Source organism: Amblyomma americanum, chromosome 4 (assembly GCF_052857255.1).
Source record: "Amblyomma americanum isolate KBUSLIRL-KWMA chromosome 4, ASM5285725v1, whole genome shotgun sequence".
In the NCBI taxonomy this organism is placed as follows: domain Eukaryota; kingdom Metazoa; phylum Arthropoda; class Arachnida; order Ixodida; family Ixodidae; genus Amblyomma; species Amblyomma americanum.
The window spans coordinates 155,550,101-155,577,595 of NC_135500.1; the positions used below are offsets into that span (position 1 = coordinate 155,550,101).

A 27,495-nucleotide genomic window follows, 5' to 3' on the forward strand; every position below is an offset into this window, starting at 1 on the left:
CGATATTCTCCGCATCCTGGTCTGAGCATATGGCACACTTGCGGGCAGTGCTAACCCGCCTGCGCGAAGCGGGCTTGACAGTCAAGGCTCCCAAGTGCCAATTAGCACAGGCCGAGGTTGTCTACCTCGGTCACGTGATTGGACAGGGTCGTCGCCGCCCCTCTGAAATAAAGGTGGCCGCTGTGCGAGACTTCCCGCAACCGCGCACGAAGACCGATATTCGGTCGTTCTTGGGTGTCGCCGGCTACTATCAGAGGTACATCCCCAGGTACTCCGATATCGCGGCTCCCCTGACGGATGCTCTAAGAAAAACAGAGCCCCAAACAGTCGTCTGGAGCGAGACAAAGGAGAGAGCTTTTAGCGCCCTAAAGAGCGCCCTAACAAGCCAGCCTGTGCTACGATCGCCAGACTATACCAAAGGGTTCGTTGTTCAGTGCGATGCTAGTGAGCGAGGCATGGGCGTTGTACTGTGCCAAAGGGACAATGGAGAAGTGGAACACCCCGTCCTGTATGCTAGTCGTAAGCTGACCTGTCGTGAGCAGGCGTACAGCGCCACCGAGAAAGAGTGTGCGTGTCTCGTGTGGGCCGTTCAGAAATTGTCATGCTACCTAGCCGGCTCGAGGTTTATCATTGAGACGGATCACTGCCCTCTCCAATGGCTGCAGAACATCTCTCCCAAAAATGGCCGCCTCCTGCGCTGGAGCCTCGCTTTGCAACAATATTCCTTTGAGGTGCGTTACAAAAAGGGGAGTCTCAACGGTAACGCCGATGGCTTAAGTCGAAGCCCCTAACGTAGGAATCCGCCTCAAAGTTGTTGGTTACTGATGTTTTCTTCCTGAGGCAGGATTTTTAACATATTGCTTTTGTTTAGTGTTTCAAAGTGATTATGTGCTTTCTAGTGCAATTTTCCAATTTGTGGACGCGTTCTGAGTGCTGCTTGACTACTGTATGGAACTAGGCAGTAGTATAAAAGGGGAAAGAGCCTGGCAGAGCTTAGTGAGGGTTGTCTCGTGCTTGCTGACTGAGCGGTTGCGTTTCGGCGTAGTTCTAACGCTTGCTGGAAACGAGCACAAAAATGGCAACTCTCCCGAAGTGACTTTGCAGTGTCCTATGTGATCCTGAACCCGAGAACGAGGCCTTCTCTGTGCGCTGCGCTCAAGCAACGTCGAGGGACGACCGGATTCGTTTACGAGCATCATCGAGCGACATCCCTCTGGACAGCGGATGCAGTCCCCTGACCATCGGGATCTCCTTCTCCCGGCGGGGCGGTCTGTTACGTCTCGCCTACAGCGCGCGGTATAGCCGGCGCGGATGCACCGGATGCCGCGGCTTCGTTCATCGCTGCCGCAACGCCTCCCGCCAAGCGCGTCCAGGCAGGTTTCAGTGCCACGTGTCGTCGTGCGTGCGTGTGTGTGTGTGTGCATGTTTTGCCCACGCTTGTCAAAGCGCGGCAGCCGGGGAGAGGAGCTCTCCAACTGGGAGGCGAGGAGGTCTGACCGGCGCCGGCCTGGCGGACGCGCCCGTCACGCCTGAACATGTTCAAGCGTCGCCGTATCGGATGACTCTTCCCAAGCCGTTCCCTCTTGCCCTCGACTCCGTGGGTATAAAGGGGGCTGCCCCGGACGCCAACGAGAGCCTTCGATTCCTTCCTTCGAGTAACGTGGTCGCCCTGACCGGCTGCTCTTTTGCGATGCCAGAATAAACTAGTTGTTCTGTTGCCAGTCGACTCATCCTTTGCCGGGACCTTCGGATGTTTCCAGCTTTGCCCCAGGCCGCCAGGCCAACGCTACCCTTGGGGCTTGCAACCCAAATGCAACAGCGCGCAGTCGGTCCCTTCGGCAGCCCCAGCACAGCATTACATCTTATTTCTTGGGGAAACGCTCGCGACACAGCACTCGTTTCCCCACAGGGCAGCGACAAAAACACCAGAGGGCGCCAGCGGTCTCCATGTCGGCACTTTACACTGGCGCAGGCTTCCAGCGTGTAGTTCGTGATCTCGAGACGCTCTATCCGCCATAACCTTGATGACACAATCAGTAATTGTCCACTTTAATATAAAGCACTTGCGAAACTCAATAATTACTTTCGCCGCGAAATTAATTTCCAAAAGTAATTCATTACATCGCCAAAATACTGGCCAAACATTAATTATTACGTCACATATCAATGCGAAATAATTAATTTACTTTAAATTTGCTTCAATAGTTTAGTTACTGCCATGTCTGGTGGACAGTGGACGCTCATAAAATGTTTTCATCCAGCGAAATAATCACTTTTCTTTGTTTCACGTGTTCATGTAGTATATGCGAGTACTTCTTTCCTTACATTCGCGAGACGGGATCATGCTGGCGCGGCTTGTCCTGGGGTTGTCTATAAAGGAGCACCAACCCCTTCAGGTATTAAATCGCGCACTAATACTACACATGCTTTATGAGAGCGGTAATTCTTCGATAGCCAAGGTAATCTGGCTCCCGCATATGTGAGACGTGGCACATCCTTCTTGCGAGCCCCGAGGAACGTGAAGTGGTCATTGCATTGTCGACTGCCAAGTCTACAGCGTCGGCTCGTTGACTGAAACATGAAACCAAAAATAAGGAGCGCTGTAATCACTCTGGCCAATGGAAAGAAGCCCGTTGCGATGACTCCCTCTTTGAGGAGCCATCAATCGCTGCGACCGAAGCAGTAAAACCGAAGCAAACATGCGCGTAAGCTGGTTTGTCGTCCTGTCATCTGCACTCGGAGCACGTCGTCACCATAAAAACAAGCCGTTGTGGGAAACAAGTGCAGACCCTCGTGTCGCTGTGACCAAGTCGTGAAATGATCAACGCCTAGGCTACCGCCAAGAAACGAGCGTGCTCAAACCAGCAATTTATTTATTAATTTATTTATTTACCCTCAGGGCCCTAAGGCATTACAGGGGGCAGTGAGAGGACATACATTTGGTAACATAGGGTGCAGCAAGAAGAATAATACCTTAATGGAAGGCTTATTTCGCCTTTATGATCCAAATGCATACCTCTGCATCTGCGTCGAACTTGCAGGGACATAAAAGGAGTTGTGCGTGCACAGCAAGATGAGTAGGGATGTAAACACCTACGACCTGCTAGTAAAGCGTTATTTCTCGCATTACCACTGTTCGCGAAAACAAGTGCACGTCATGTTGTCTCCCTTCATGGTGCCGCCTTATTGAGCTTCGCTCTTCGCGCAGCAGCGCACAAGCTTTCCTAAAGCAGCGTGTATTACTAGGGTTGTCATTATGTTATGTCTTTATGTCTACTTGTCCATGGCGGAAGATTTTCTTCCTCATTCGAAGCGAAAAAGAACTATAAAAATTTATAAACTATAACTACTATAAAAAGTTATAAAACTATAAAATTAAATAACAAAAATAGTGACTGACGAGCGATGATCTACTATCACGATGAAAAGAAATGCCAACAAGGAGACCGCAGCTTGCGGCGCAATCGGCGCAGCCAGGAACCGTTACTCCGAGGTTATGAGATTACGCGCCTCGCAGAGCGCGGTTCCAGTATTCGCGCGCAGCTGGCTCCCGAGGAAACGAGGAGGCCGACGATCTGTCCACCACCGCACATCAGCTTCCTCCTGCAAAGAGACGTTCCGCTCGCCCCCTGAGGACACCCGCGCTGGGGTAATCCTTCAAGAACATCCGAATCCACGCATCTGGACGTCATCTGCGTGTGGCTCGTGGAAGGACGGGTGCGCCAAAGAATTTCGCTCAGCGACGCGTGCAGCGATTGCGGTACAATGGAGTGCCGTTTACTCAAGGCCGCGTCGCAAGATGCTGAGGGCGCTGGGCATCATCCCGGAATGTCTCAAGGAGCTCCTGTTGCCGAAGTTCCCGGGCTCGAACCCGACCGCGGCGGCCGCGTTTCGACGGAGGCGAAACGCAAAGGCACCCGTGTGCTGTGCGATGTCAATGTTCGCTAAAGATGCCCAGGCGGTCGACATTGTTCCGGAGCCCTCCACTACGGCGCCTCTTCCTTTCTTCTTTCACTCCCTCCTCTAGCCCTTCCCATACGCCACGGTTCAGGTGTCCGCCGAGATATGTGGGACAGATACTGCGCCAATTCCTTCCCCCAACAACCAATTTTCATTTCGTGTGGCCGCGCTGCAGGCGCGCACCCGTAGCAGAAGGCGGGCTTGACGTCCTGCTTGTTCTTCATCACATACCGCAGGCGTGACGTGAGCACTCCGTGTGTGCTACTTCGTACGATATATGCGACAGGGCGCCCCACCCCGCGGCCGCTTGGGCAATCTACCGCGCGCGCGATTAATTAGCGACAGGGCGCTACGTTCGCGCGGCTTTGTATACGCAGTGTCTTTCCATGTTGCGTAAATATGGGCAGTGGTCGCTCGCGCGCGGTTACACTTCGGACAGTGCCTGGACTCTCGCGCGCGAGCGGCGCAAACTTGTTGAGCTTTTGTAATTTGTAAGTACTGCACATAGCTCCTCTTCTTCATCCATTCTCTCCATCCCTGCCAACTGTACTTCTTTTCGCTATCCTCTCCTTGTCCCTTTCATTTCTGCCGGCCGGAGCTCAGTTGTTTATGGCATTTTATATATACCAATTGCCATGGTCCCCAGCATCATTTACTTCATTTTTGTATTTTCATTTTTGTAGTTTTCTTTCAATAAACTACTACTACTAGCGCCTGGTGCTGGAGGGAAGTGGCGGAGTGCTTCCCTTCGCAAAGAAATCCAGATTAAAACAGAAAAACTGCGCGCGCGCGCGCTAGCAGCGCGAACGGCTGTGTGGACGCGGCGCCGTGGGAGGCAGACGAGGCGCATAGCAGCGTCTCCATCGCTTAGCAGCTCTGCGCATGCGCGTCAAGCAGCGGTGGTGAGATCAAGTGATAAAAACCATACAGTTTCTTCTTAATATAACCAGAGGGAAAGCTGGCGGCGCAACACTTCAGCCACCATGGAGATGCGCAGGCATGCCGGGAAAACGAGGTTTCTTACTCGGCTTGGCTATTGTTGGGCGTAAAACGTAGATTCAGCCATTAAATACGGCTCTTCTCGATTTAATCTTCGAAGCAATGCTCCGAAAGTTTCCACACCAGCCTAACAGCGAACTTTCACTTGCGTTAAATCTATTGAAGAAGGGAAAAACGCGATATTGAAATAACATAATCTGCATACAGAGGAGAGCCTCGCGGCGCATCTAGCAATTTCGAGGTATAAATAAATCCACGCTCTCGGCCTTAACACTAGCCAAGCCAAACACCAAACCTCATCTTCCCGGCATTCCCGCGATGGCTGAAGCGCTCATTAAGAAACTCGCATAGATGGTGGCGCCATATAGGTGATAATTAGAAACTCTCTTATGAAAACCTCTCCCGGTACCAGGACCGACGCGCGGCATGCGCCGGAAGTAGTATAGCCCCACTTCACGCCGATGAAGACGTTGTTAAAGTTCAAGGCGGAAAAACGACTCAAGTGTGCTTTGGGTGCCTTAAGGGCGCCTCGATGCGCGCGCCGAGGCAACTAGGACGTCTTTGCTTTGTGCGCCGCCCGAGAGAAACCGGCAACGTATAAGGAGAGAGGTGACGCTCCGAGCCCTGGGGCACACAGCGGGAAGTCTCAAATTCGTCACTATATATATATATATATATATATATATATATATATATATATATATATATATATATATATATATATATATATATATATATATATATATATATATATATATATATATATATATATATATATATATATACCCGGTTCGTGCTTCGGCCTCAGTGCTCAGCATGGCAGCCAAGCTGAGGAAAATGCAACGGCACGGCGCTGCTGACTGCGTGAAGAGACAAGCGAGAGTCGCAGTCACAACTGGCGGGAATGCCGCGGGAATGCACACGTAGCGTGCGTCTGCATGCTATACGCTGTGTCAAGTGGCCATATCGGGAGCACCAAACAAAGAACGCTGCGAGTCTGGCGCGCTTCTCTCATTCTTTGGAATGTGGGCGCACTTTTCTAAAGGCTTTGTCGCCTCAAGGCCCTGAGTCTCCGGCTCCCCAAAGAGAAGGAGCTCTGTTTCGTTTTTGAAGCGAAAAGCTTCACTGCGCTAAGCAAAGCAGAACTCGCGTAGGCCCGACAATGATCTTCAACGACCCTCAGCCCAACCATGTGAACCATGCATGATTATGTGTGGTATAGTTATGGTGTCGCACCAGTTGACCATCGACCCCTGCCCTTCGACCTTGAGTTTATCGCTACCCTTTGACATTGGGCGACCTTAGGGTTGACATTTGACTTTAAGAACATCCGATGGGGTGATGTGAAGCAAGGTGATGAGATCCGATAGGGATGTCGTAACACCATATGATACCCCGTCATAACCACGTGGTCGTGTGGGTATATATAGAACGGCTTTCGCGAGCATGTAGCGGAGCTGCCATGCTCCGCTCAGACGCTTAGCAAGCGTCCTTGCTTTTCGCTAAATTCCGGGGTTAGCCAAGTTAAGCCACTGCCAATTTTATAGCCTTTAAACACGTCCCTATCCTGACCGGGGGGGGGGGGGGGGAGGCTACAATACTTCCGGCACGCGTCACGTTTCGGTATCGGCTCGTCTACGTTCGATATCTCGAGCTAGGACGTCGATAAATAATTTTTAAAAATTGGGCTCGCCTTTCATGTTGGCGACCTCCAACTACGCGATATAATATTGTGCCAATAAGCAAAAATTATTATAAAGTTAGTGAGTTATAGAATAGTTAGGTATTCATCTTACAGTCGCACTTCACCACGGAGGTTATGTCCGCCTTGCCGCGCAATCGACCGGCACAGAAAACGTTGTTGTATCTTCACAACATTTAAATGAAAAATCTGGATAGACTAAAAACAATCGTCGTAGGCACTTAGATATCTCTTAACTGCGGGAAGGCGACAGCCGTTTGCGACTCATTGCACTGATTTGAATTTGCCGCGCTTGAATTCATTTCACGACAGAGGAGAAGAGCAGCTGGCGCGAGCGTGGTGCCACGTGACCTGGGTCACGTGACCTATGTGGCGATGTAACGTACGGACGGTCACCGCGAGTATGAGCCATTAAAGGCTATCGCCTTAAAAAAAAACACTCACCTGGCAGATGCTCATTCTAGAGCCTAAGCGGCAAGGTGGTGTTGATCGGAGTGGGAAAAAAATATGCGCAATGAATTTAATTAGTGACTAACTTTACAGAAAGGAGACGAAAATACAACCGTATGCCAACGGTGGGATCCGAAACCACGACCTCCGGCATCTCGCGATCAGTGCTCTAGCGCATTATACAACTACCTATAGATTCTCCCTCTAATATCGACACCCCCACAAAAGCGGCAACGTTCCTCTACACTGCCGTTACCTGTTGCCAATGCACCCTTTTATGTAGCGAGCGGCTGTGTGGCGGCGATGCGCGCGCTGCAGCATGCAGAGCAGTCACAAATATCGGCACACGAAACGCGTGCGCGCACCCTTGCGGCAATGGCCTTCCGGAGCACACTGACTCTCAAGCGAAACCGGTGGCTGCGCTCCCATGCGCACCCTCTACTCGTTTCTTGCTCATTTCTTGCTAATCCAGGTAGCAGCCATTTTGGTAACGCCTCTCGGTGGCCTACCGCGGTAATGCGGACCATATGGGTGACGTACTAATCTGGCAACATATCAGCCTTTTCAGATGACGGAATTCTAAGTGGTACCAAAACTGCTTATATACTACCACGAAACTGGAGCTTTCAAGCAGCATGTGCGCAATGTTTGTTATGGGCAATCAATGCTTTAAGTGCGAAAATATCACTTGCTAGCGCTTACTCCCACGGACAATATAAAAGGCAACAGCCAAGAAGACTGGCGCTGCACTCGAACTGTTTATTGGACGAGTTTGTGACTACCAGACCGGTAAAAAAAAAAAAGTTCGGCGGCGGCGATGCTAGCAAGCTCATCCGGTTGAGGTCGTCAGGACCATAAAGCTGATCGCTCTCAGCACAAAATGGTAAGGTCAGCATGCTGTATGAAGAAAGAATATGACAAACACGCAAAAGATTCGCGGAAATATTCTCCCTAAACTGGTTGCAACATCCGCTGAAGCAGTGAGCCGTTAGTCATGCGTCTCTATTTTGTATGCACAAGCATTCCCGGCGGTCCACGACTGCTCCGCTTATGGTTAGTACAAGCTCCTCTCCGCGCCTCACTGCCGTTATGCGCCCCGTACCGCGAGCCAGGGCTGGCGGCGGCCGCAGACCAGGCAGCTGGAGCGAAAGAGAGAGGGCGTAGGAATTTCCACAGCCAACTACAGAAAGCACGCCGTCGACAGCTCCGCGCGGCTCGGACAGCTGAAACACGCAAAACCCCGGGCGAAGCCCAGGGCGCCAAATGCGACCGCTGCCATCGAGGCACGTCAGGCTCCCACGGCTGCATTCCTGCAAAGGCGAACCCTCCGCGACAAGCTGCGCGTGTTCCCGTGTTCATGGGTCTGGAATTTGCAGAAGCGCTTCTGTAACCAGAGATAGATTCTGGAAAATCGCCCGGGTGGAAACGGAATGCCGCGATGGTTCCTCCACCACTGAAATTAAGTGCGAGCGCGGCATCTCACTTCGCTACTGATTGACTGAAACCGCTAATTTTTCTCGAGACCAAACTGCTAAAAATGATCCGCTAGTTTTCGCGCGCTCCTAACTTCACTTGAAATAAATTTGCTAAATAATAGGAAAACAACCATTACAATTATATATTCTGCCTGCTGCGCACACTGTCCCGGGAGGATCGCGACGCAGTAGTGTATGTTAGACTCCGAACCCGCGCTTTCGGCCAAACACTAGCCAATCCAGATGCGCCAAGTTCACACTTCCCGGCATTCCCTCTGTGGATGAAGTGCTTTTTAAGAAACTCGCATAGTTAGTGGCGCCTCTTTTTTTTTTTGTTGACTCTAAAAGGCTTTGTCCAAAGGCACCTTTCAGATCCTCGGCGCGAAGAGCAGTCTGGCTCTGCCCTCCTAACGCTTCCGGCCAACGCTACGCTGTTGCATTCACGAACAAATGTTGGCATTTCGCCGTTAATGGACGTAGCGACAAAGCTACGGCGACTTGCTCGTCCTGAGTACGGCACCTTTGGGGATTCCGAAGGCAACGTTCTAGACGCGCTGCACATAGCTTCTTTACCAGCAGCAGTTCGTTTTCATCTTAACCACGACTGCTCTCCCTGTCGCTGGGCTGCTTCGGAACAACCGACACGTTGAAATCGACCGAGCAGAAACATTGCTGCTCTTTGACTTTCCCAGCCCCGACCAAGGGTTAATAATGCACCGCTCTATACGGTGGAGAGGGAAGGCTCTTTTCTGGAGTACGTCGGAATGAAAGTGGTAATGTTTCTTGCAGTACCTGACTGCAGCGTTAGTGCCTCAGTTCTTACTGTTTCCTGCCCCCCTGTACGCAGCCGCCCTGACGACGAGCGGCTCGGCGGCGGCGGAGGAGCCCCCCGTGAGCGCCGTGCTGGTGCGCTGGAGCCCGCCCGCCGTGCTCGTCCGCTGGCGCTACAGGCACCCCCAGGAGGAGGAGGAGGAGGGGCTGCACTTCCGCGTCTTCTACCAGGGCGTCCACGAGAGGTGCGTGGCCCTGGTAGCCACTCTCCACAGTTGCCATCATCCCAGTAAGGAGACAAAACTCCCGCACCGGTCTCCAATTAGCCCCATCTGACGCCAGCAGCGCCTGCTCCTACCCAGAAAAATGATAGTTTTAGCATTTGGTTACCGTGTACCGCTTCCGCCAGTCACCGCCAACGCATGGGCAGGCGGCCTTGGCGGTCTATAAGTGCAGCCAGATGCAGGTCCACCTGGTGCTCCTGGCCACCTGCCCATACGCTGACGGCGGCTGGCGGTAGCGGTATGGATGATTTCGTATGCTGTTCCCGTATATGCTGCAGTAACACTACGATCTTCATTCGGTCGCCGCAGCTAGGGTTGCGCGCGTACATCGAGGTACGCTATATGCGGGGCCGGCGAGACGGGATCTCAGTCAGCCCCCGATACTCGCAAGGTATCCTATAAGGCCACGCATGACCGCGACGGGCCGAGCAGAAGAGGCGCAGTAAGGCGGCGGCACGAGAACGGTGTCGAAAGCATCTTGAAAAAATTGAGGAGCTGTATCAACTGGATTGATCGGGAGGAAGTGCGCGAGCCCTCTTATCTGCCTTCTCTTCTTTTCTGCTATCGCTTTGCCTACTGGAGAAGAAATTTTACCACTACGACCACTATACCACCGCTTGCAACTTCGCTGAGCTGATTTCATCACTAGAACTCGATCACTATCACCTGTCACTGAAGTGTTCTTACCAAGTTGCTGTCGTCGGTATTGCATTATAGCCGTGTTTCAGTACAGGCACGGTTTTATTATAGCCGGTGTTTCATTATAGCCACGGTTTTACTATACCCGGTATTTCATTATAGCATTGTAGCTGGCGTTATACTAGCAGGCAAAAAGTGGAGCGGTGGCAGGTGTAGGGAGAGAGCTCCCCCTAACCGCCTCCTATACCGCCTGCCGCGGTTGGTAGGCGGAGGCTTCACAGAGACGACTACGCCGGACAGTTCTCGCCCTCCTAATGCCCTCCCATTAAAAGGGTCCATGAAGGCTGCATGTCAGGGCACAGCTGCCGCTATCAGTTGCAGCGCATTTTGGGTGATGGTCTGCTTTTTTTTTGCAGCGTGTGGGTGATTGCTTCGTCCGAGAGCAGACAGACACTGCAGGCTAGCAGCAATACAACCTGACAGCCGACCCTTTGCGTCCGCCTTGACGTCCGGCGACAACCGGTATTCCCCAGTCGCGCCGGTAGCAGGCCAGGTCGTTGGAGACGGAAGGCGCGCTTTTCGGGAGCGCGCCAATGCCAGCGCCAGCTGTGTAAAGGACGCTGTCTGGTTTCATCATGTTCGGAATGCGCTCGGGATGAGAATAGACGCATAGCAGCGGTAGACTGGCCTTTGAGCCTCCCTACACAGCCCACGCGATCCCTTAATTCAGTGCTGCGGTAGCACCCGCTTTATTATCCCCATGACACCTCAGTTAATTGACGCCGTCGCAGAGTCACTCATTACACTCTGCCGGAGATGACGGGCGACGCGAAGCGGCTTGCAGCGTCTTGGATAGTCGCCCGGTGATACTCTCTCTTTTTTGCCTGGGCAGCGAGGATAAGAACGGTGTGAAGGAAGGAAAGGCAAGGTAACTTTTGCTCTGGGTGAAAAATTGTTGGTTTATTCAACGACGTTTAACGTCCGAAATCGACTCGGGGTATGAAGGATACCGTAGTGGAGGGCTCCGTAATAATTTCGACCACCTGGGCATCTCTGACGTGCACTGACATCGCACAGCACACGGGCCTCTAGCATTTCGCCTCCAACGAAATGCATCCGCTGCGGCCGGGACGCGTCTTGCGGGTCAGCAGCCGAGCGCCATAACCACTGGGCCACCGCGGCGATGAAAATCGCCTTTCATGAAAGAATATGGCGTAGTAACTGTCTCACTACTCGGTGGACACCTCAACCACTCTGTGAGGGAAGGGATGAAGAAGGACGTGAAAAAGTGGAAGGGGGGTGTACCGCAGTGGAGGGCTCCGGAATAATTTCTTCCACCTGGGGTTCTTTAAGGTGCACTGGCATCGCACCGCACACGAGAGTCATGAGAGAACGCGTTGACCTTGCAGTGAGGAAACGGGAACAAGGAGCGAAAGAACGGAGAGAAAAACGAGTGCAGGAACATATCACCAATGGTCTGGGGCGTGCCTCCGGGTTTCGACTGCCTTTCACAAACCCTGTTTAGAGATAAGGCCCTCTCTGCCGCCATACCGCTCCCTTGCCTGTGGAAGAAGTCGCGAAGCATCAATGTAAACACGACTACAAATCGCCATTCTCCGGCGTAGAATGTAGCCGGAATGTCGTGCTTTAAGAGCGGATCAGGTCCGATCGTAAAATACGAGTACTGGGCTCAAAGCACTAAAAGCTAAGTGCAAGACTAAATGAAACGGAGCAGCGTCGAAGCGTGCAAACGTACTGAAAAAACAACGCCTTCGCTCGCTCGCACCCAGCGACATCGATATCGTCCGACAGAAGACGTGAGCCCACATATCACGCTTATCCCAGAGCAACGAAGCTTGGCTGCTAAGCCTTCTCGGCCCGGGGACAAGGCCGCCAGTATAGGCAATGGGGGCGGATGCACTGGGCGCGCAAACAAGGGCGCCCTCGAAGACACGCGAGGTCTCTCGCTGACAGAGCAGATAATTACGCGTAAACATTCGGCTCGTGTTGTCACTGCAGTTGCATGGAGACGTGCGTACACCGAGATGCAGACAGGGTGCAGCCATTACCTTAATGTTTGGGTCCGTTCACTGACGACGCCTGCTAATATTTAGAAGTCTGCGTAGGTTTCGGTCCACTCCGCGCTGCTTGCCGTTAAGACACGGAGGAAGGAAAGCACAGCAGATGCGCCGCTATCCCGAGAAGCGTTGCAAAAAGCGTGCCCGAATTATGATCGTGCGTTGCTATAGCAACGCAGGCGCTAGTCGCTCTCGAGTTCCTGATTGGTCGGATTGGTGGCATGTCAGTGGTTTCACTTCCGACTTGAAAAAAAAAAAGGCGACGTAAGGTCCTCTCCTGAATTTTTTCTTTGCTGCATGGCGGTTCCGAAATGCGTAGATTAGGTTTAACTTAACACAAACCGAAGTCTCCGCACCGGGAAGTGCTTTAATCGCGCCCAATAAGACCTCTCAATTTCGATATCACTAACATAACCTCCACCAACCGACAGTTCAACTAATAATTGTGGGAGACTTAACTCTCAACTTTGAAACTTGGAAAGAAACCACCTTGGAGCAAGTAAAACCACACACACAAAGGAAAGACCTTTCCTTTGTGTGTGTGGTTTTACTTGCGCCAAGGTGGATTCTTTCCAAGTTTCAAAGATGCTTAACCAACTTGCCCAGCAACATGCATTACTGAGTTAACTCTCAACACCCAGCATGAGGATATACCGAAGCAACCCCGAAGGGGAACCTGCTGTGGCCAACCATACAATCAATAGGGCGCACAACGCTAAACAACCCGAGCGACCAGACACCCATGGGTAACAGTGCATGTGTAGACACACCTCCAGACTTATACCTCTCTAAAAACATCAAGAACGCAAAGTAGGTCAACACCGGGCAAAGTCTTCGCAGTGATCACTTCATCCTTGTCATTAATTTCCCCACGACAAAACTAAAAAAGAAAGCTAAAGAAATGCGAGCCACGGATTGGGACAAGTTCAGGGAACTTCGCAACAAAACAGCTCCAAAGGAAATTACTAATCCTAGCTAGTTATTGAGCTCCCTGAATGAGGATGTCAACCGCATTAGCATTGTGGTGTCAGTTGACAAAGAGGAGCAGATTGCAGACTCAAAAAATTTACACCTATGGGAGGCACAAAAAAGGCCTCCAAAAACGCTCGAAGAAGCAGAAACACAACAGACTCCGTCAAAAGATCGCTGAAATCGAGAGGCGAATCGATGAACACACACTTGCACTCCAAACACAACAATGGAACCAGATATATGAAAACATGAACGGATAACTCGGAAATAAGGAGACGTCTTCTAAGACACCTCCTTGACCCAGAACAAACACGCCCTGTGCACCAAAGTCATCTGTATATGCTCATACATAGATATGAGGATACAACTGAAGATCTAATCAAAAAGCTAGCAGAGCGCTATTTAAACACGGATGAGGGTACCATAGAACCAGACTACTGGGGGACTCCTAATCACAATTCAGACGCAGACATCACGGACGCAGAGGTCTGGTACGCAGTTGGAAAACTGCGGACACCTTCGGCAGGACCAGACAAAGTAACAAATAAGGCTTTTAGGAACTTAGACACAACGTCGATCGCGGCGGTTACGGACCTTATGAACAAATAAACACTGGCAGGCAGGCAACATACCCGACAAGATTGGAAACATGCGAAAATCACCTTTGTTCCTAAAACAGGTAATAAACTCGGCACAGAGAATCTACGTCTCATTTCATTAACATCATGCCCACGCAAACTAATGGAGCATGTCATCCTCAACAGACTCAAAATCTATGCGGAGGACATGAACCTCCAACCTGAAACAATGTTAGGATTCAGGGCCCATCTGTCTACATACTCTTGCAGCTTAACAAGGACATAATCGAAGCGGACAAGGCAGCAGGAACCAAAGCCGTACTGGGCTTAGACCTTATTAAAGCTTTTGATAACGTCACCCACAAAGCCATTTTGACGAACGTGTGAGAAATCAACCCAGGAGCCAGGACGTACAACTACATCCGATCCTTCCTCACTAACGGAACAGCAGTGATAACGGTCGGAACAATAGAATCTGCCGCAATCATACTAGGAACCCCCCCCCCCCCCCCCAAAAAAAAAAAACACGACAAGGCTCCGTCCTGTCCCGCTTCCTTTTTAACTTCTCCCTCATCGAAATTCCCCCCAAACTGGCACAAATACCAGACCTGCATCACACGTTCTATGCAGATGACATCACGCTTCGGGTAACCAAAGCATGCAAAGGCTACATAGAAGACACACTCCAAGAAGCAGTGGACATCATCGAGGCATGCGCATGGGAATCCGGCCTCACTTGTTCAGAGCAGAAATCTGAACTCCTTGTGATAAGACATAAAGAGGTAGGAGTACTACACCCCCCCCCTCCCCTGCGAATAAACGTCTATGTCAATCAATGAACGGTCCGTCAAAGTGGTACAAACCATGAGAATCAAACAAATGAAGAGAATAATGGCACACTCACTAAGCTAAAAACCTCGGTAGAAGCGACGGCGTGATCAATCCGCCGCTTAACTAATCTTCGACAAGGTGTGAGGGAAAGAGGTTTATTCCGACTAGTGCAGGACTTTGCGCTAATCAGGATACTCTATGCCACCCCTTATCTCACATTTGCGAAAGAAAACAGGACAAATTGGATAGCATGATACGGCAGGTCTACAAAGCCGCCTTAGGACTTCCAACTAAATACCTCAACTGAAAGGCTTGTGAGGTTAGGAATACGCCTATAACACCTACAGCGAACTGAAAGAAGTCCATTTAATGGCTCGAACGACGAGACTAGCAAATTCCAGAACTGGCAGTAGTAGTCTAACCAGGCATTATTTAAATTTCAGCCTACGAATAAAGGCGCCAAAGTAGACTTCCCCCACGATTATAGGGCAGCCCTATTATTCAAGCCTCTTCTCAAAAACATACACCCTACACACCACGAGGGCTGAAGACAAGCACGAGCCAGAGCCTTACATAATAAATACGAACAGTGCACCGGAACAATTTATGTAGATGCGGCAGAATACAAACATACGAATGCCTTTGCAACTGAGTCTGTGAACGAGAATGGCGACCACATCGTCTCGTCAACAATCAAGACGAAATCCTCTGAAACGGCACAAGAGGCGGCTATAGCCCTCGCCCTAGTTGAGTTGAGTTGAGTGGTTGTAAACTACCAGTGGGATTAGCCTTGCAGTTGCTGCCGGCAAATGCTCCACCGTAGCGACACTTAAATAGAAATCACAGAAACACTGTCCGCAAAAACCCAAATAGACACTCCTGAGGTCACCATGTGGAGGCCAAATCCGTGTCCTGCAGGTAAAGTAGAAGAAGGCGAGAAGCATCCCTTCTACTCGACTGGCTCCCGCGCGGTAAAACAATGTCCTGAAGAGAACTGTGAGGAACTCCTGCCTTCTTGAGGGATCCGAATAACACAGCCCGTTCCGCGTTGTACAAAGTACAGCACAAGAGGTAATGTTCTATGTCACCACACACACCACACGTTGAACACAATGGTGACAACGCTAGGCCAGTCTTATACATCCACGCCGGCGTACGAGCAGAATCCGTGCGAACGCGGTGCAGCAAAGTGGCTTGGTACCTTTTGAGACCCTTGGTCACACATGGTTGATGAGGAGAGCTCCACAAAGAACTGAAGTGGCACAACACCACATCTCTGAACATTTGCTTGACTTCATGAGGGACTCCATGTACTGGAATCCCGGAGAGAGCTGTATGGGCGAGGTTGTCTGCTATCTCGTTGCCTAAGACACCTATGTGCGAGGGCACCCATTGAAAACGTATAGAGAAGCCTTTGCTATGTAGATTCTGCACCAAACGTAGGGATCTAAGACTCAAGGCATCAGTGGCGCATACCCCAAGAGAGCACCATTCTCAGCGGCTCTAAAATGTCTATCAATAATTTCGCAAAAGGGCGAATTACAAACACCTCCCTTAAAATCCTTAAAGCCACCAAATTCTCAACAAATTACTCCGAACTGATATGGATCGCAACCCACTCGGGGAATCCGGGGAACGAGGCAGCACATAATAAAGCCCGAAGTTTCGTCGACCGGGCAGTGGATGAGTCTGGCTCCCTGTATTTCACGAAGGACTCCATGATCACGTATGATCTAACCAATCATTTTAAACTAGAGAGGAGAACTTTTCCCCCTCCGCACAAAAGCCTGGCTAAAGAACAAGAGGTTACGCGGCGTCGTCTACAGACGAGATTGATACGTGCCCCATCACTCGTCGCGCACATTTATCCTTATCAATACATCCCGAACTGTAAACACTGCGCCCAACGAGCCAACTACGATCATATCCTACGGGGTTGCAAAATAGAGCCACCCCTAGTTACCAATCCTAGTTACCGATCCTTCTCTCGAGTGGTGGGAGGCCGTGCTGGCTAGGTCTGACCCCAGAACGCATGTTCTGGCGGTGGATTGGGCTGACAAAGTCGTCGAGGGCAATGTACTCTGGATCACTTTACGCGCCCTCTTAGCACCAAACTCTTTCCGACGAATAAAATGTTTTACAATCAATCAACCGACATTTTCCTACGAGCGTCCACTTTCTTCGTCTCCCGCCTAATGTGGTGAGAGCTGCACGCGGCACGTTTTGGGGGGAAATGCGCGCGTGGTCGTCGTATAGGTGTCGGCAGGTGCCACCAGTGGGCGTTAGAGTCACTCTTCCAGCGACTCCTACAAGCGTGCCTGGGTCCGTGCTCATTTAGCATTTGCCATATCAGAGAAAACCCGCCGCGGTGGCTCAGTGGTTAGGGCGCTCGACTACTGATCCGGAGTTCCCGGGTTCGAACCCGACCGCGGCGGCTGCGTTTTTATGGAGGAAAAACGCTAAGGCGCCCGTGTGCTGTGCGATGTCAGTGCACGTTAAAGATCCCCAGGTGGTCGAAATTATTCCGAAGCCCTCCACTACGGCACCTAATTCTTCCTTTCTTCTTTCACTCCCTCTCTTATCCCTTCCCTTACGGCGCGGTTCAGGTGTCCAACGATATACGAGACAGATACTGCGCCATTTCCTTTCCCAAAAAAAACAATTATTATTATATCAGAGAAAAAATTATGACAGCACAATAGAGCTACTGTCGTGAGCAAAAGTAGTATACAACATGCAGCCTGTGGTCGGTAAAACTGCATTGCTACGCCGTCTAGCAACAGCTACCTGAGATCGAGACAATACTGACGGTGCCCCATTTTATCGACAACCATGTCAGTTAGCCAGACTCCATGCGTCGCGCTTCTTCTCGCCTGAACGCTCTGACGCGATGAAAGTCACGTGGGTGGCGTTTTTTCATATTTTTGTTTTCACTGCATTGTTGAGATACGGCAAGGCAACCGGCCCATGACCTGCGCTCGCCGCGCTGAGATATCGCTAGCGTGGGGGTCGCCTAAGTCGACGAACTTCCGTTACGGCAACCTTATCGCTTTTCTCTCTCACTCCCTCCTTTTATCCCTTCCTTACATTGCAGTTTGGGTGCCTACATGAGGGACAGTTAACGCACCATTTCCTTTCCTCAAAAAAATTTGCTAGTGTTCAGCTACTGCTAACCCGACCGCGGCAGCTGCGTTTTTAGGGAGGGAAAACGCTAAGGCGCCCGTGTGCTGTGCGATGTCAGTGCACGTTAAAGATCCCCAGCTGGCCGAAATTATTCCGGGACCCTCAACTACGGCACCTTTCTTCATTTCTTCTCTCAGTCCCTCACTTATCCCTTCTCTTAGGCGCAGTTCAGGTGTCCGCCGAGATGTCAGACAGATACTGCACCACTCACTGCCTTTCCCCAAAATCTAATTTTTTTTTTGAGGAAAGGAATATGCGCATTAAGTGTCACTCATATATCAGTGGACACCCGAACCGCGCCATAAGGAAGGTGGTTGGGCTGAATGTGGTTCAAGGTCGTTCTCCGGCCTACGCGACGACTGCTTTACCTATAGTGTAGTGAAGGTTTTCGCATCAATTCGACCTCCTGCGGAACTTCAACGAGCGCTGATATGGCATAGCACATGGGCACCTTTTGCGTTTCGCCTTCATCTAAACGGGGCTGCCACGGCCGGAATCGACACGACACAGATTACTGCGTCTCGGTAATCGAGCACCCGGGTTCGAACTCTGCGCACGGCGGCCGCATTTCGATGTCGTGTGTTGTTGTTAGTGGCGACTAATGAAATAACAATGGAAGGAAAAGGTGTTGGTAGCCGCGGCATCTGCCATCGAAACATGAAGCACCTGAGCTGCGGCTACCGGTAATAAAAGGAAAGGGAGAGGGAAAGAAACAGGGCTCGTTCTCGAATTTACGACGCAGGCATGAAACTGCGCGTGTTAACTTTAGAATGTAAGGCAACTTTTCAGATAAAAATAACTTGGTATATAAATTCAGTTTGAAGATTAACGCAGGGCTGGGGTGCAGGGTGAATTTATTCAATAATTTCTCAATTGCTGAACAGCTGAGAAGAAAATTTATCTCCTTTATTTAATATTCCAGTGCACCATTGATCGTTGCTTATAGTGGCATGAGTTGTGCAGAGCACCGGAGATAGCGGGTCTCTGATCGGTGTCAGACGGGTTTCGATTGTATTGTAATTTTGGTGTGTTAATAAACTTCCCTTTGTGTAGATCATCGGCGGCAATGGGTGTCGCTAACACTATTAGTGGACGTGTGCCGCGACAGCGGATTGATTGAAACAACTTGTTTCCATCAGAAAAAAAGGCGCCTCACTCACCGACCCCGGTACGCAGGCCTGGGAAGACCGGGGGCCGTGCGCCCGCGGTTTAGAGGCTAGCAGGCAGCCCGTGGCTTGTTGCGGCCTCTTGCGGCTGGATGGTATAGTGTCCGCGCTTCGCACCAGGGTCTCCCAGGCTTCTCTACTTACTATATTTTGTCTCATCCGTGGGGATTGTGGGCACGCCCAAATTATGTGGCCGAGGGTCGCACTCGCTCGACAATGGAGTGTGAAGGGTCGACGTCACGGACAGCCGATCAGTTATGCGTCCACTGACGCGGATGCTTCCCAGCAGGTGCTCCCCGAGATAAGCAAGCAATGCGTGTGTTCATCCTTGACAAGCCGCTGCGTGTTTTCTGGTCTCGAGCCTCCCTTCTGTACGAAGCTTCCGAGAGGCGCTTCGTATGAAGAGGCTTTCGCTTCGATGTTTCACAGTGTATTGTGGCCGTGCACCCCATCCAAGGATATGGCCAAAGTTTGCACGAAGCGCGGAGCACACGCTACGGGAACGGGGGCAGGGTGTCACGTGATCGCACGGTATACGCGCACTCCACACAAAGATTCCGAAGGTAAGGTACGAGGCACAAGTGCATGGCCGGCCGCGTTTCGATGGAGCGAACCAGAAAAGGCGTCCGTGTGGTGTGCGATGTCAGTATACGCTAAAGATCCCCATGTCGTTGAAGTTATTCTGGTGGTGGTGATGGTGAAAAACATTTATTGACAATTATTTCGTTTCATAGAGGTGCTTGAGTTGGGGCCCTATTAGACCCTTACCCTCACGATACTAGACCAAGGCTTTTTGGTTCTTGAAATCTTGACAGCCGAGCAGGGTCGCCTCCCTGTCCTCTCTTGTGGGGCTGAGGTTGAGGGGTACAAATGAGTTTGATTGGCACGCCCAGACCATGTGGAAGCTTTCAGCCACTTCCCCACAAAACTGGCACGCGTCATCAAAGGATAAAAAATTGATTTTTTGGGGGTGTGTGGGGGGGGGGGGGGGGACCGTTCAGTATCTATCTCACATATCGGCGGACACCTAACCGCGCCGGAGGGCATAGAAAAAGGAGGGACAGGGAGAAGAAAGCGAGAAAGAAGTGTCGTATTTGAGGGCTCCGGAAACTGCCATAAATGTGGTGAAAGGGCCACATGCGACCACATTCTGTGGAACTGCGCAAATGATCCGCCTCCGCCAGAGTTGGTACAGCTCCCATCTCCCGAGCGGTGGGAGGCCGTGCTGCTCAGCTCGGACCCCACGATTGAACTAAAGGGCAATGGAGCGGGCCAATGAGGTCGCCGCCAGCCATAGGCTAGCGGCCATCTAGTATGTGTGTCATGAAACCTGATCTCGACGCAAAAAAATATTTCGACTACTGATCCGGAGTTCCCGGGTTCGAACCCGACCGCGGCGGCTGCGTTTTTATGGAGGAAAAACGCTAAGGCGCCCGTGTGCTGTGCGATATCAGTGCACGTTAAAGATCCCCAGGTGGTCGAAATTATTCCGAAGCCCTCCACTACGGCACCTCTTCTTCCTTTCTTCTTTCACTCCCTCCTTTATCCCTTCCCTTACGGCGCGGTTCAGGTGTCCAACTATATATGAGACAGATACTGCGCCATTTCCTTTCCCAAAAAACCAATTATATATATAAAAAATATTTTAAAATTCAATCCAATACGGAATAATTTCGACCACCTGGGGATCTTTAACCTCCTCCATGAAAGGAGGAGGATGCGGCGAGAGCGTAAGAATCGTCAACCAGGGAAGAGTTGCCGACCCGCCGCGGTGGCTCAGTGGTTAGGGCGCTCGACTACTGATCCGTTCCGGAGTTCCCGGGTTCGAACCCGACCGCGGCGGCTGCGTTTTTATGGAGGAAAAACGCTAACACGCCCGTGTGCTGTGCGATGTCAGTGCACGTTAAAGATCCCCAGGTGGTCGAAATTATTCCGGAGCCCTCCTCTACGGCACCTATTCCTTTCTTCTTTCAGTCCCCCCTCTATTCCTTCCCTTACGGCGCGGTTCAGGTGTCCAACGATATATGAGACAGATACTGCGCCATTTCCTTTCCCCCAAAAGACAATTAACAATTAAAAGGGGTGGCCGTGGGAAGACGAACGTATGGCGAGAGAAATAGGAAAGCTTAACCATAGGGTGGTTACCGTAGAACAAAGGAACAAGGGTGTAAGGTGGCAACGGAGGGTGGTTGCCGCGGGAACCAACCTGACGGTAGTTACCATGAAAGGAGGAGGGTAAATATGGAAGGAAAAGGGTATGGCGAGGCGTTCTTGGACGCTGGTTACCTCAAGAACCAATTGGAGGCTGGTTTATCTGGAAGAAGTAGAAAGATAATGGTGAGGACGAAAAAATGCAGCACATACCATCTGCGGCAGCTGCTGGGAAACGCTCCGCCCGAGGTGAAAGCCATCATTAGTAGCGCCACGCCTCTTGAGCGGCGAACTTGAGAACTAGTGGAAAAGCGAGTATCTGGGGAAAACTAAAACGAGAGCTGTAGAAAAACGCTAAGGCGCCCGTGTGCTGTGCGATGTCAGTGCACGTTAAAGATCCCCAGGTGGTCGAAATTATTCCGGAGCCCTCTACTACGGCACCTATTCTTCCTTTCTTCTTTCACTCCCTCCTTTATCCCTTCCCTTACGGCGCGGTTCAGGTGTCCAAAGATATACGAGACAGATACTGCGCCATTTCCTTTCCCCAAAAACCAATTATTATTATTATTAGCTGTAGAACTGTACAGGTTTGAAACTGCTCTCATATTAACCATCTCAACATAATATAACATATAAATACCTTAGCAGCTGCCGCTGGATCTCGCTCTACACAGTGCTAACCGTCCTGTAGTTTTTGTTTGTTTGTTTCATGCATCGTGATGTATGACATCGAAAGTAATTTTCAGCTTTAACGAGAAGTAATGAAAATTCGTATTTCTGCAAACCGGTAGGTCCTTTTGTAATTGGAGGGACGTGTAACTTGAGTAAAAAGCTACGCTATCTTATACAATGAGTCAGCTAGAGAGTGGCACCAGCACTCTAAATGAAAAGTCTCAGTTCCTTAACATCGCGCAATAATAATAATTGGTTTTAGGGGAAAGGAAATGGCGCAGTATCTGTCTCATATATCGTTGGACACCTGAACCGCGCCGTAAGGGGAGGGATAAAGGAGGAAGTGAAAGAAGAAAGGAAAAAGAGGTGCCGTAGTGGAGGGCTCCGGAATAATTTCGACCACCTGGGGATCTTTAACGTGCACTGACATCGCACAGCACACGGGCGCCTTAGCGTTTTTCCTCCATAAAAACGCAGCCGCCGCGGTCGGGTTCGAACCCGGGAACTCCGGATCAGTAGTCGAGCGCCCCATCCACTGAGCCACCGCTGCGGGGGTTAACATCGCGCAAAAGTTTGAAAGTCTGAGCAAAGTGGTCACAACGCTAAATAATTTGTGACCCACCGAGTAATAACTCTGTGATCGCAAAATATACAAGTGTTTACGCCATGGCCTGTAGACCTGAAGGTTACGCTGGTTGACGTAAAATAAGGGAAGGTAGACAGTGACAAGATGCACGTGTTTGGTTATTTGCGTTCTGTTGGGCTTTTTGGCACTCTACGGCGTGCCTTAAAGTCTTATTTATTTTTGTCCGTTTTTGGAGCAATTTCATGATCTTCGCGGATCCTAATAATAATAATAATAATAATAATAATAATAATAATAATAATTGGTTTTTAGGGAAAGGAAATGGCGCAGTATCTGTCTTATATATCGTTGGACACCTGAACCGCGCCGTAAGGGAAGGGATAAAGGAGGGAGTGACAGAAGAAAGGAAGAGAGAGATTCCGTAGTGGAGGGCTCCGGAATAATTTCGACCACCTGGGGATCTTTAACGTGCACTGACATCGCACAGCACACGGGCGCCTTAGCGTTTTTCCTCCATAAAAACGCAGCCGCCGCGGTCGGGTTCGAACCCGGGAACTCCGGACCAGTAGTCGAGCGCCCTAACCACTGAGCCACCGCGGCGGGGTTCGCGGATCCTGCAGGCGCAGCTCCTGGGCTAAGTTAATTAAAGACTGCCTTTTCTCTGCAGCATGCGCAGTTAACAGTAAGATACAGCCTTTTCTTGCATCCTAAAAATAGGTGCCGCTTTTACTTATATTATCAGGGGGCGCCGACATTCGATGGCCGGGGAATACTTTTTAACGCCGTTTAAAAGTAAACTAAATTTTCCTTGACTAGGATCGCCACATTTAGGCGCTGCTTTGAACTACACGGCAGCTATCTATTTGTCCCGCCTGAGTTGTGTACGCACAATGCGGTCTTTTCGAAACTCTCTGTAATCAATAAATGTTATTTCCTTTACCTCCGCTCATATATCGTTCTGCGGGTTCAAAACGCAGTGTTGAGCAAAAACGCGAATATATCCACCTGAATATGCCGATATAAAACCGGCTACAAATGACAAAACAAATTACATCGATAATGTTAAATAATTTCTTCGTTTCGTTTACTCGTGAATTCCCTCTCACATCTGTGCACGGTGCGCTTCTGTCTAGCTGGTCACGCATGTAGTGCCTGATGAGTTTAAAAATACATCAATGAGAAGAAAACAAAACTCAAATCATGGGCGAAGTAAGATTGAGAAACGCTGTTTAACAAATAACAATTAAGAAGGGCTAGTAACAAACACAGTACATGAACTCCGACGAAATATTTTGTTTTTCGCACAAGCACTATAAATATTATAAACGTTTCTTTTGTATTTTACATTTAAGTATAATTTGCAGAAAACGAACGGGCCTATGATTGGATATTTTAATCACTATTGGAAGCTCGGTCAGTGATAGCAGTCTGTGAAGCTCGCCCTTTTCACACGGCTTCAGTAAACTTATTCAGCTGTTGCCAAGGTTAAAGCAAAAAAAAGCACTTTCATATCTTCATTTAGGTATATGCGCGCTATAACAAATTCCACGCCTTCCCAATTTTTGGAAGCCCGTTGAAGGGCACTCTCACTGTTTGTATAAGTTTTAAGATAGCAAGCCGCGATTCCTTTCTGGTTCTCTGAGATCACGTCAAGAAAAAGCTCACAATTCTTTTTTATTGCGACGTTTGCCATGCGCAAATATCTGAAACGCCGAACAAGTTTGAGGACACAACAGCCACGCGGTTTGTTTGGCATAACACCCGGTAAGAAAGTCCTTCATGCATTGTTTTTGCACATTTCTGAAGATTTATTTCCATAGTTTGGTAATAAAATGAATAGAATTTTATGTTCTGTTGATTCCGAAGAGTAGGAATACACTGCGCCATACCGCACACGAGTAGTAAATATACCATCCAGCCTCTAGTACTAGTTGTTTCGCCCTACGAAAGGATAAACACACCACGGAAAGAAAAAGCTATGGCAACCTTTATAGAATGTAATCCTTTCCCTTCTTTTTGTACGACCACATTACTGATACAATCCTTTTTACACTGCACTTTCAAATGTTGGCCACAACAAATCCTCTATTAATAATTGGATTTTTTTAGGGGGGAAAGGAAATGGCGCAGTATCTGTCTCATATATCGTTGGACACCTGAACCACGCCGTAAGGGAAGGGATGAAGGAGGGAGTGAAAGAAGAAAGAGAAATAGGTGCCGTAGTGAAGGGCTCCGGCATAATTTCGACCACCTGGGGATCTTTAACGTGCACTGACATCGCACAGCACACGGAGGCCTTAGCGTTTTTCCTCCATAAAAACGCAGCCGCCGCGGTCGGGTTCGAACACAGGAACTCCGGATCAGTAGTCGAGCGCCCTAACCACTGAGCCACCACGGCGGGTCAATCCTCTATTAAGAATTGAAACATAAAATATTGGCCACGAGCCTTTAGTAAGGCAGAAGGTGCAAGCAAAATAAAAAGAAAAAAGGAACCCTGAGTAGAAAAAAACGGGAGAGCACGCTAGGCAGATTCCACATACCCTTTTTGACGAGAATGTCCCGTGTAACCGCCTGGGACCAAAAGGAAAAGCAGGAAAGGAAAGTCGGGTTCGAACCCGACCGCGGCGGCTGCGTTTTTATGGAGGCAGAACGCTAAGGCGCCCGTGTGCTGTGCGATGTCAGTGCACGTTAAAGATCCCCAGGTGGTCGAAATTATGCCGGAGCCCTCCACTACGGCACCTCTTCGTCCTCTCTTCTTTCACTCTCTCCTTTATCCCTTCCCTTATGGCGTGGTACAGGTGTCCAACGATATACGAGACAGATACTGCGCCATTTCCTTTCCCCAAAAAACCAATTATAATTAAATTATAAAAGTACCCTTAAATTAACTGTAGAAAACAAACAAAGGCTTCCGAACGTGGTCGCCTAAGAACACTAAGTGAATATTTTTTTGTTTTCAATGTTGCGCATGTTCTCAATGTTAAGCTAACTGTAAAAGAGTTAGTTAACCCCAGAAGACTTCACTACGTCTGTAGGGAACGTTCCGCTCCATCAGATTAATAGTGTTCAATTTTGGAGAACAGAGAATGCTTTAGAACGCTGTTCGATGCTGCTCTCTCGGATAGTGCGTGTTTAGTCTGCCTGGCAGAGTTTTCCTAACAAGGCAGAACTACGCTCATTTAGTAACTTAGGTCACTCATATGATGTCTCCGTATTATAGGATGTAACTAAAATAAAACGAACAAACACAAGTAGCGCTCAGAGATTTAGGCTTTATACTGATCCGGAGTTCCCGGGTTCGAACCCGACCGCGGCGGCTGCGTTTTTATGGAGGAAAAACGCTAAGGCGCCCGTGTGCTGTGCGATGTCAGTGCACGTTAAAGATCCCCAGGTGGTCGAAATTATTCCGGAGCCCCCCATTGCGGCACCTCCTTCTTCCTTTCTTCTCTCACTCCCTCCTTTTTCCCTTCCCTTACGGCGCGATTCAGGTGTCCGCCGATATGTGAGACAGATACTGCGCCATTTCCTTTCCCCAAAAACCAATTATTATTATTATTATCCTAAAGGCACGTGTTCCCGAACTTGAAAGTAACAAGTATTGCGCCACTTTAAGGTGTACTTTTCTCATCTTTGTTTAGTATGACGCCTGAACATGCCCTTGTAGCGAGCGAGAATAGAAATATCTGCGAGAGGTGCGCTGTTTTGGGCATCAGTTACAAACTTACAGGCTTTTTCGGAGCCATAATAGTGATTACAAGATTAAGAGTCATCATTCAGTCGAAATTATATCCTAGAGTGAATGCATATTCAATACACTGAACGAATGAGTGTAAACCTAAAACAATTGTCGGCACAACAGATTCACCTGATTAGCGGGACCAGATGTAAAACTCGACTCACTCTGACTACATCAAAGCTTATTCAGTTCTTGGAGTTAAGCCATCAGCAACGCAGGCTGTGTGTGATGGAAACGATTAACTGGCATTAAACAACAACACGCACACATGGCTGCTCAAGAAGCTAGAAACTATAGGCATCTGTTTCTTAATAAATTATGGAAATTTAATGACCTGTTCATATTGCCAAGGAACTTACAGCGCTTGAGGGTGAATTTATTATCTTCTTCAGAACATACTAACCATGGACTCATTTTTCTGCTGTATAGTACAAGTCTACTGCTTTGGGCTGATAGATTCCTCCTCCCCCAGGTAGTAGTCCTGCTTAGCTTGTAATTAGCAGGGACTTCCCCGGTGAAGGGCTTCACCCCGATTTCAACCTTAGAGTTAGGCAGTTTTTTTTTCGAACAAAAACTTTTAAGAAAGATGAGTGGCATTCTATTATAGCCTGTACTCCGGCGGTTCCCATGTTGCCAGCAAATTTCTTCATTTATTTCTGTGTTGTACCACTTCGCAGTGAAATCTTTCCCGCCGAACACCCACATGTTCTTTTCTGCTTCCAAATAATTTCTAACAAGCCCCATGCAATAGCACGCGACCTAAATTATAGTGGCACTACGATAAGCAGACTTTTGTTTAATTGGCCGAGAGATGAATTTTTCATTTAAGTTAAGAAAAAACGGCTCGAGATTGGACAGTTGTTTCCTTTTGTACGTCATTTAACGTTGTGCGAATATAGCAGTTTGGTTATTTATGAGCCGCAAAAAATCAAAAGCACTGACTATTCCTTACGACCATGCCAGAAACACAAGATGCCGCAAAGTATCTCAGTCGAAAAAAACGACCAGATGCTGCACAAAGTACGACAACATGTTGGTGGCTTTGGCATAACAACACGTTTTTTGTAGTACTCTAGTATTTTTGTGTAGTTTTTTTGTAGGTCGGTTGCTACATGAATTGGCAACTTAATATAAGAGAAAATCTTGTTGCTACAAATATTTTCTTGTTGATACAAGCTCGAGGGCAAAGATACCACATAAAGTTAGTTGTGAGAACCGAAAGTGTTCTCTTGTTTTTGACAATGATGAAATGCACTAAAAGC

At 49.4% G+C, this 27,495-nt stretch overlaps 1 protein-coding gene across 2 annotated transcripts in view; it reads left to right on the forward strand.

Annotated features, from left to right (window-relative positions):
- LOC144128571 (uncharacterized) overlaps positions 1-27,495 on the forward strand; it is a 157,728-nt gene that overhangs the window by 115,244 nt on the left and 14,989 nt on the right. For both annotated transcript variants that reach the window (XM_077662068.1, XM_077662067.1), the window contains exon 2: positions 9,434-9,602. In XM_077662068.1, coding sequence (XP_077518194.1) covers positions 9,434-9,602 — 169 coding nt within the window. The remainder of the gene's footprint in view (positions 1-9,433; positions 9,603-27,495) is intronic.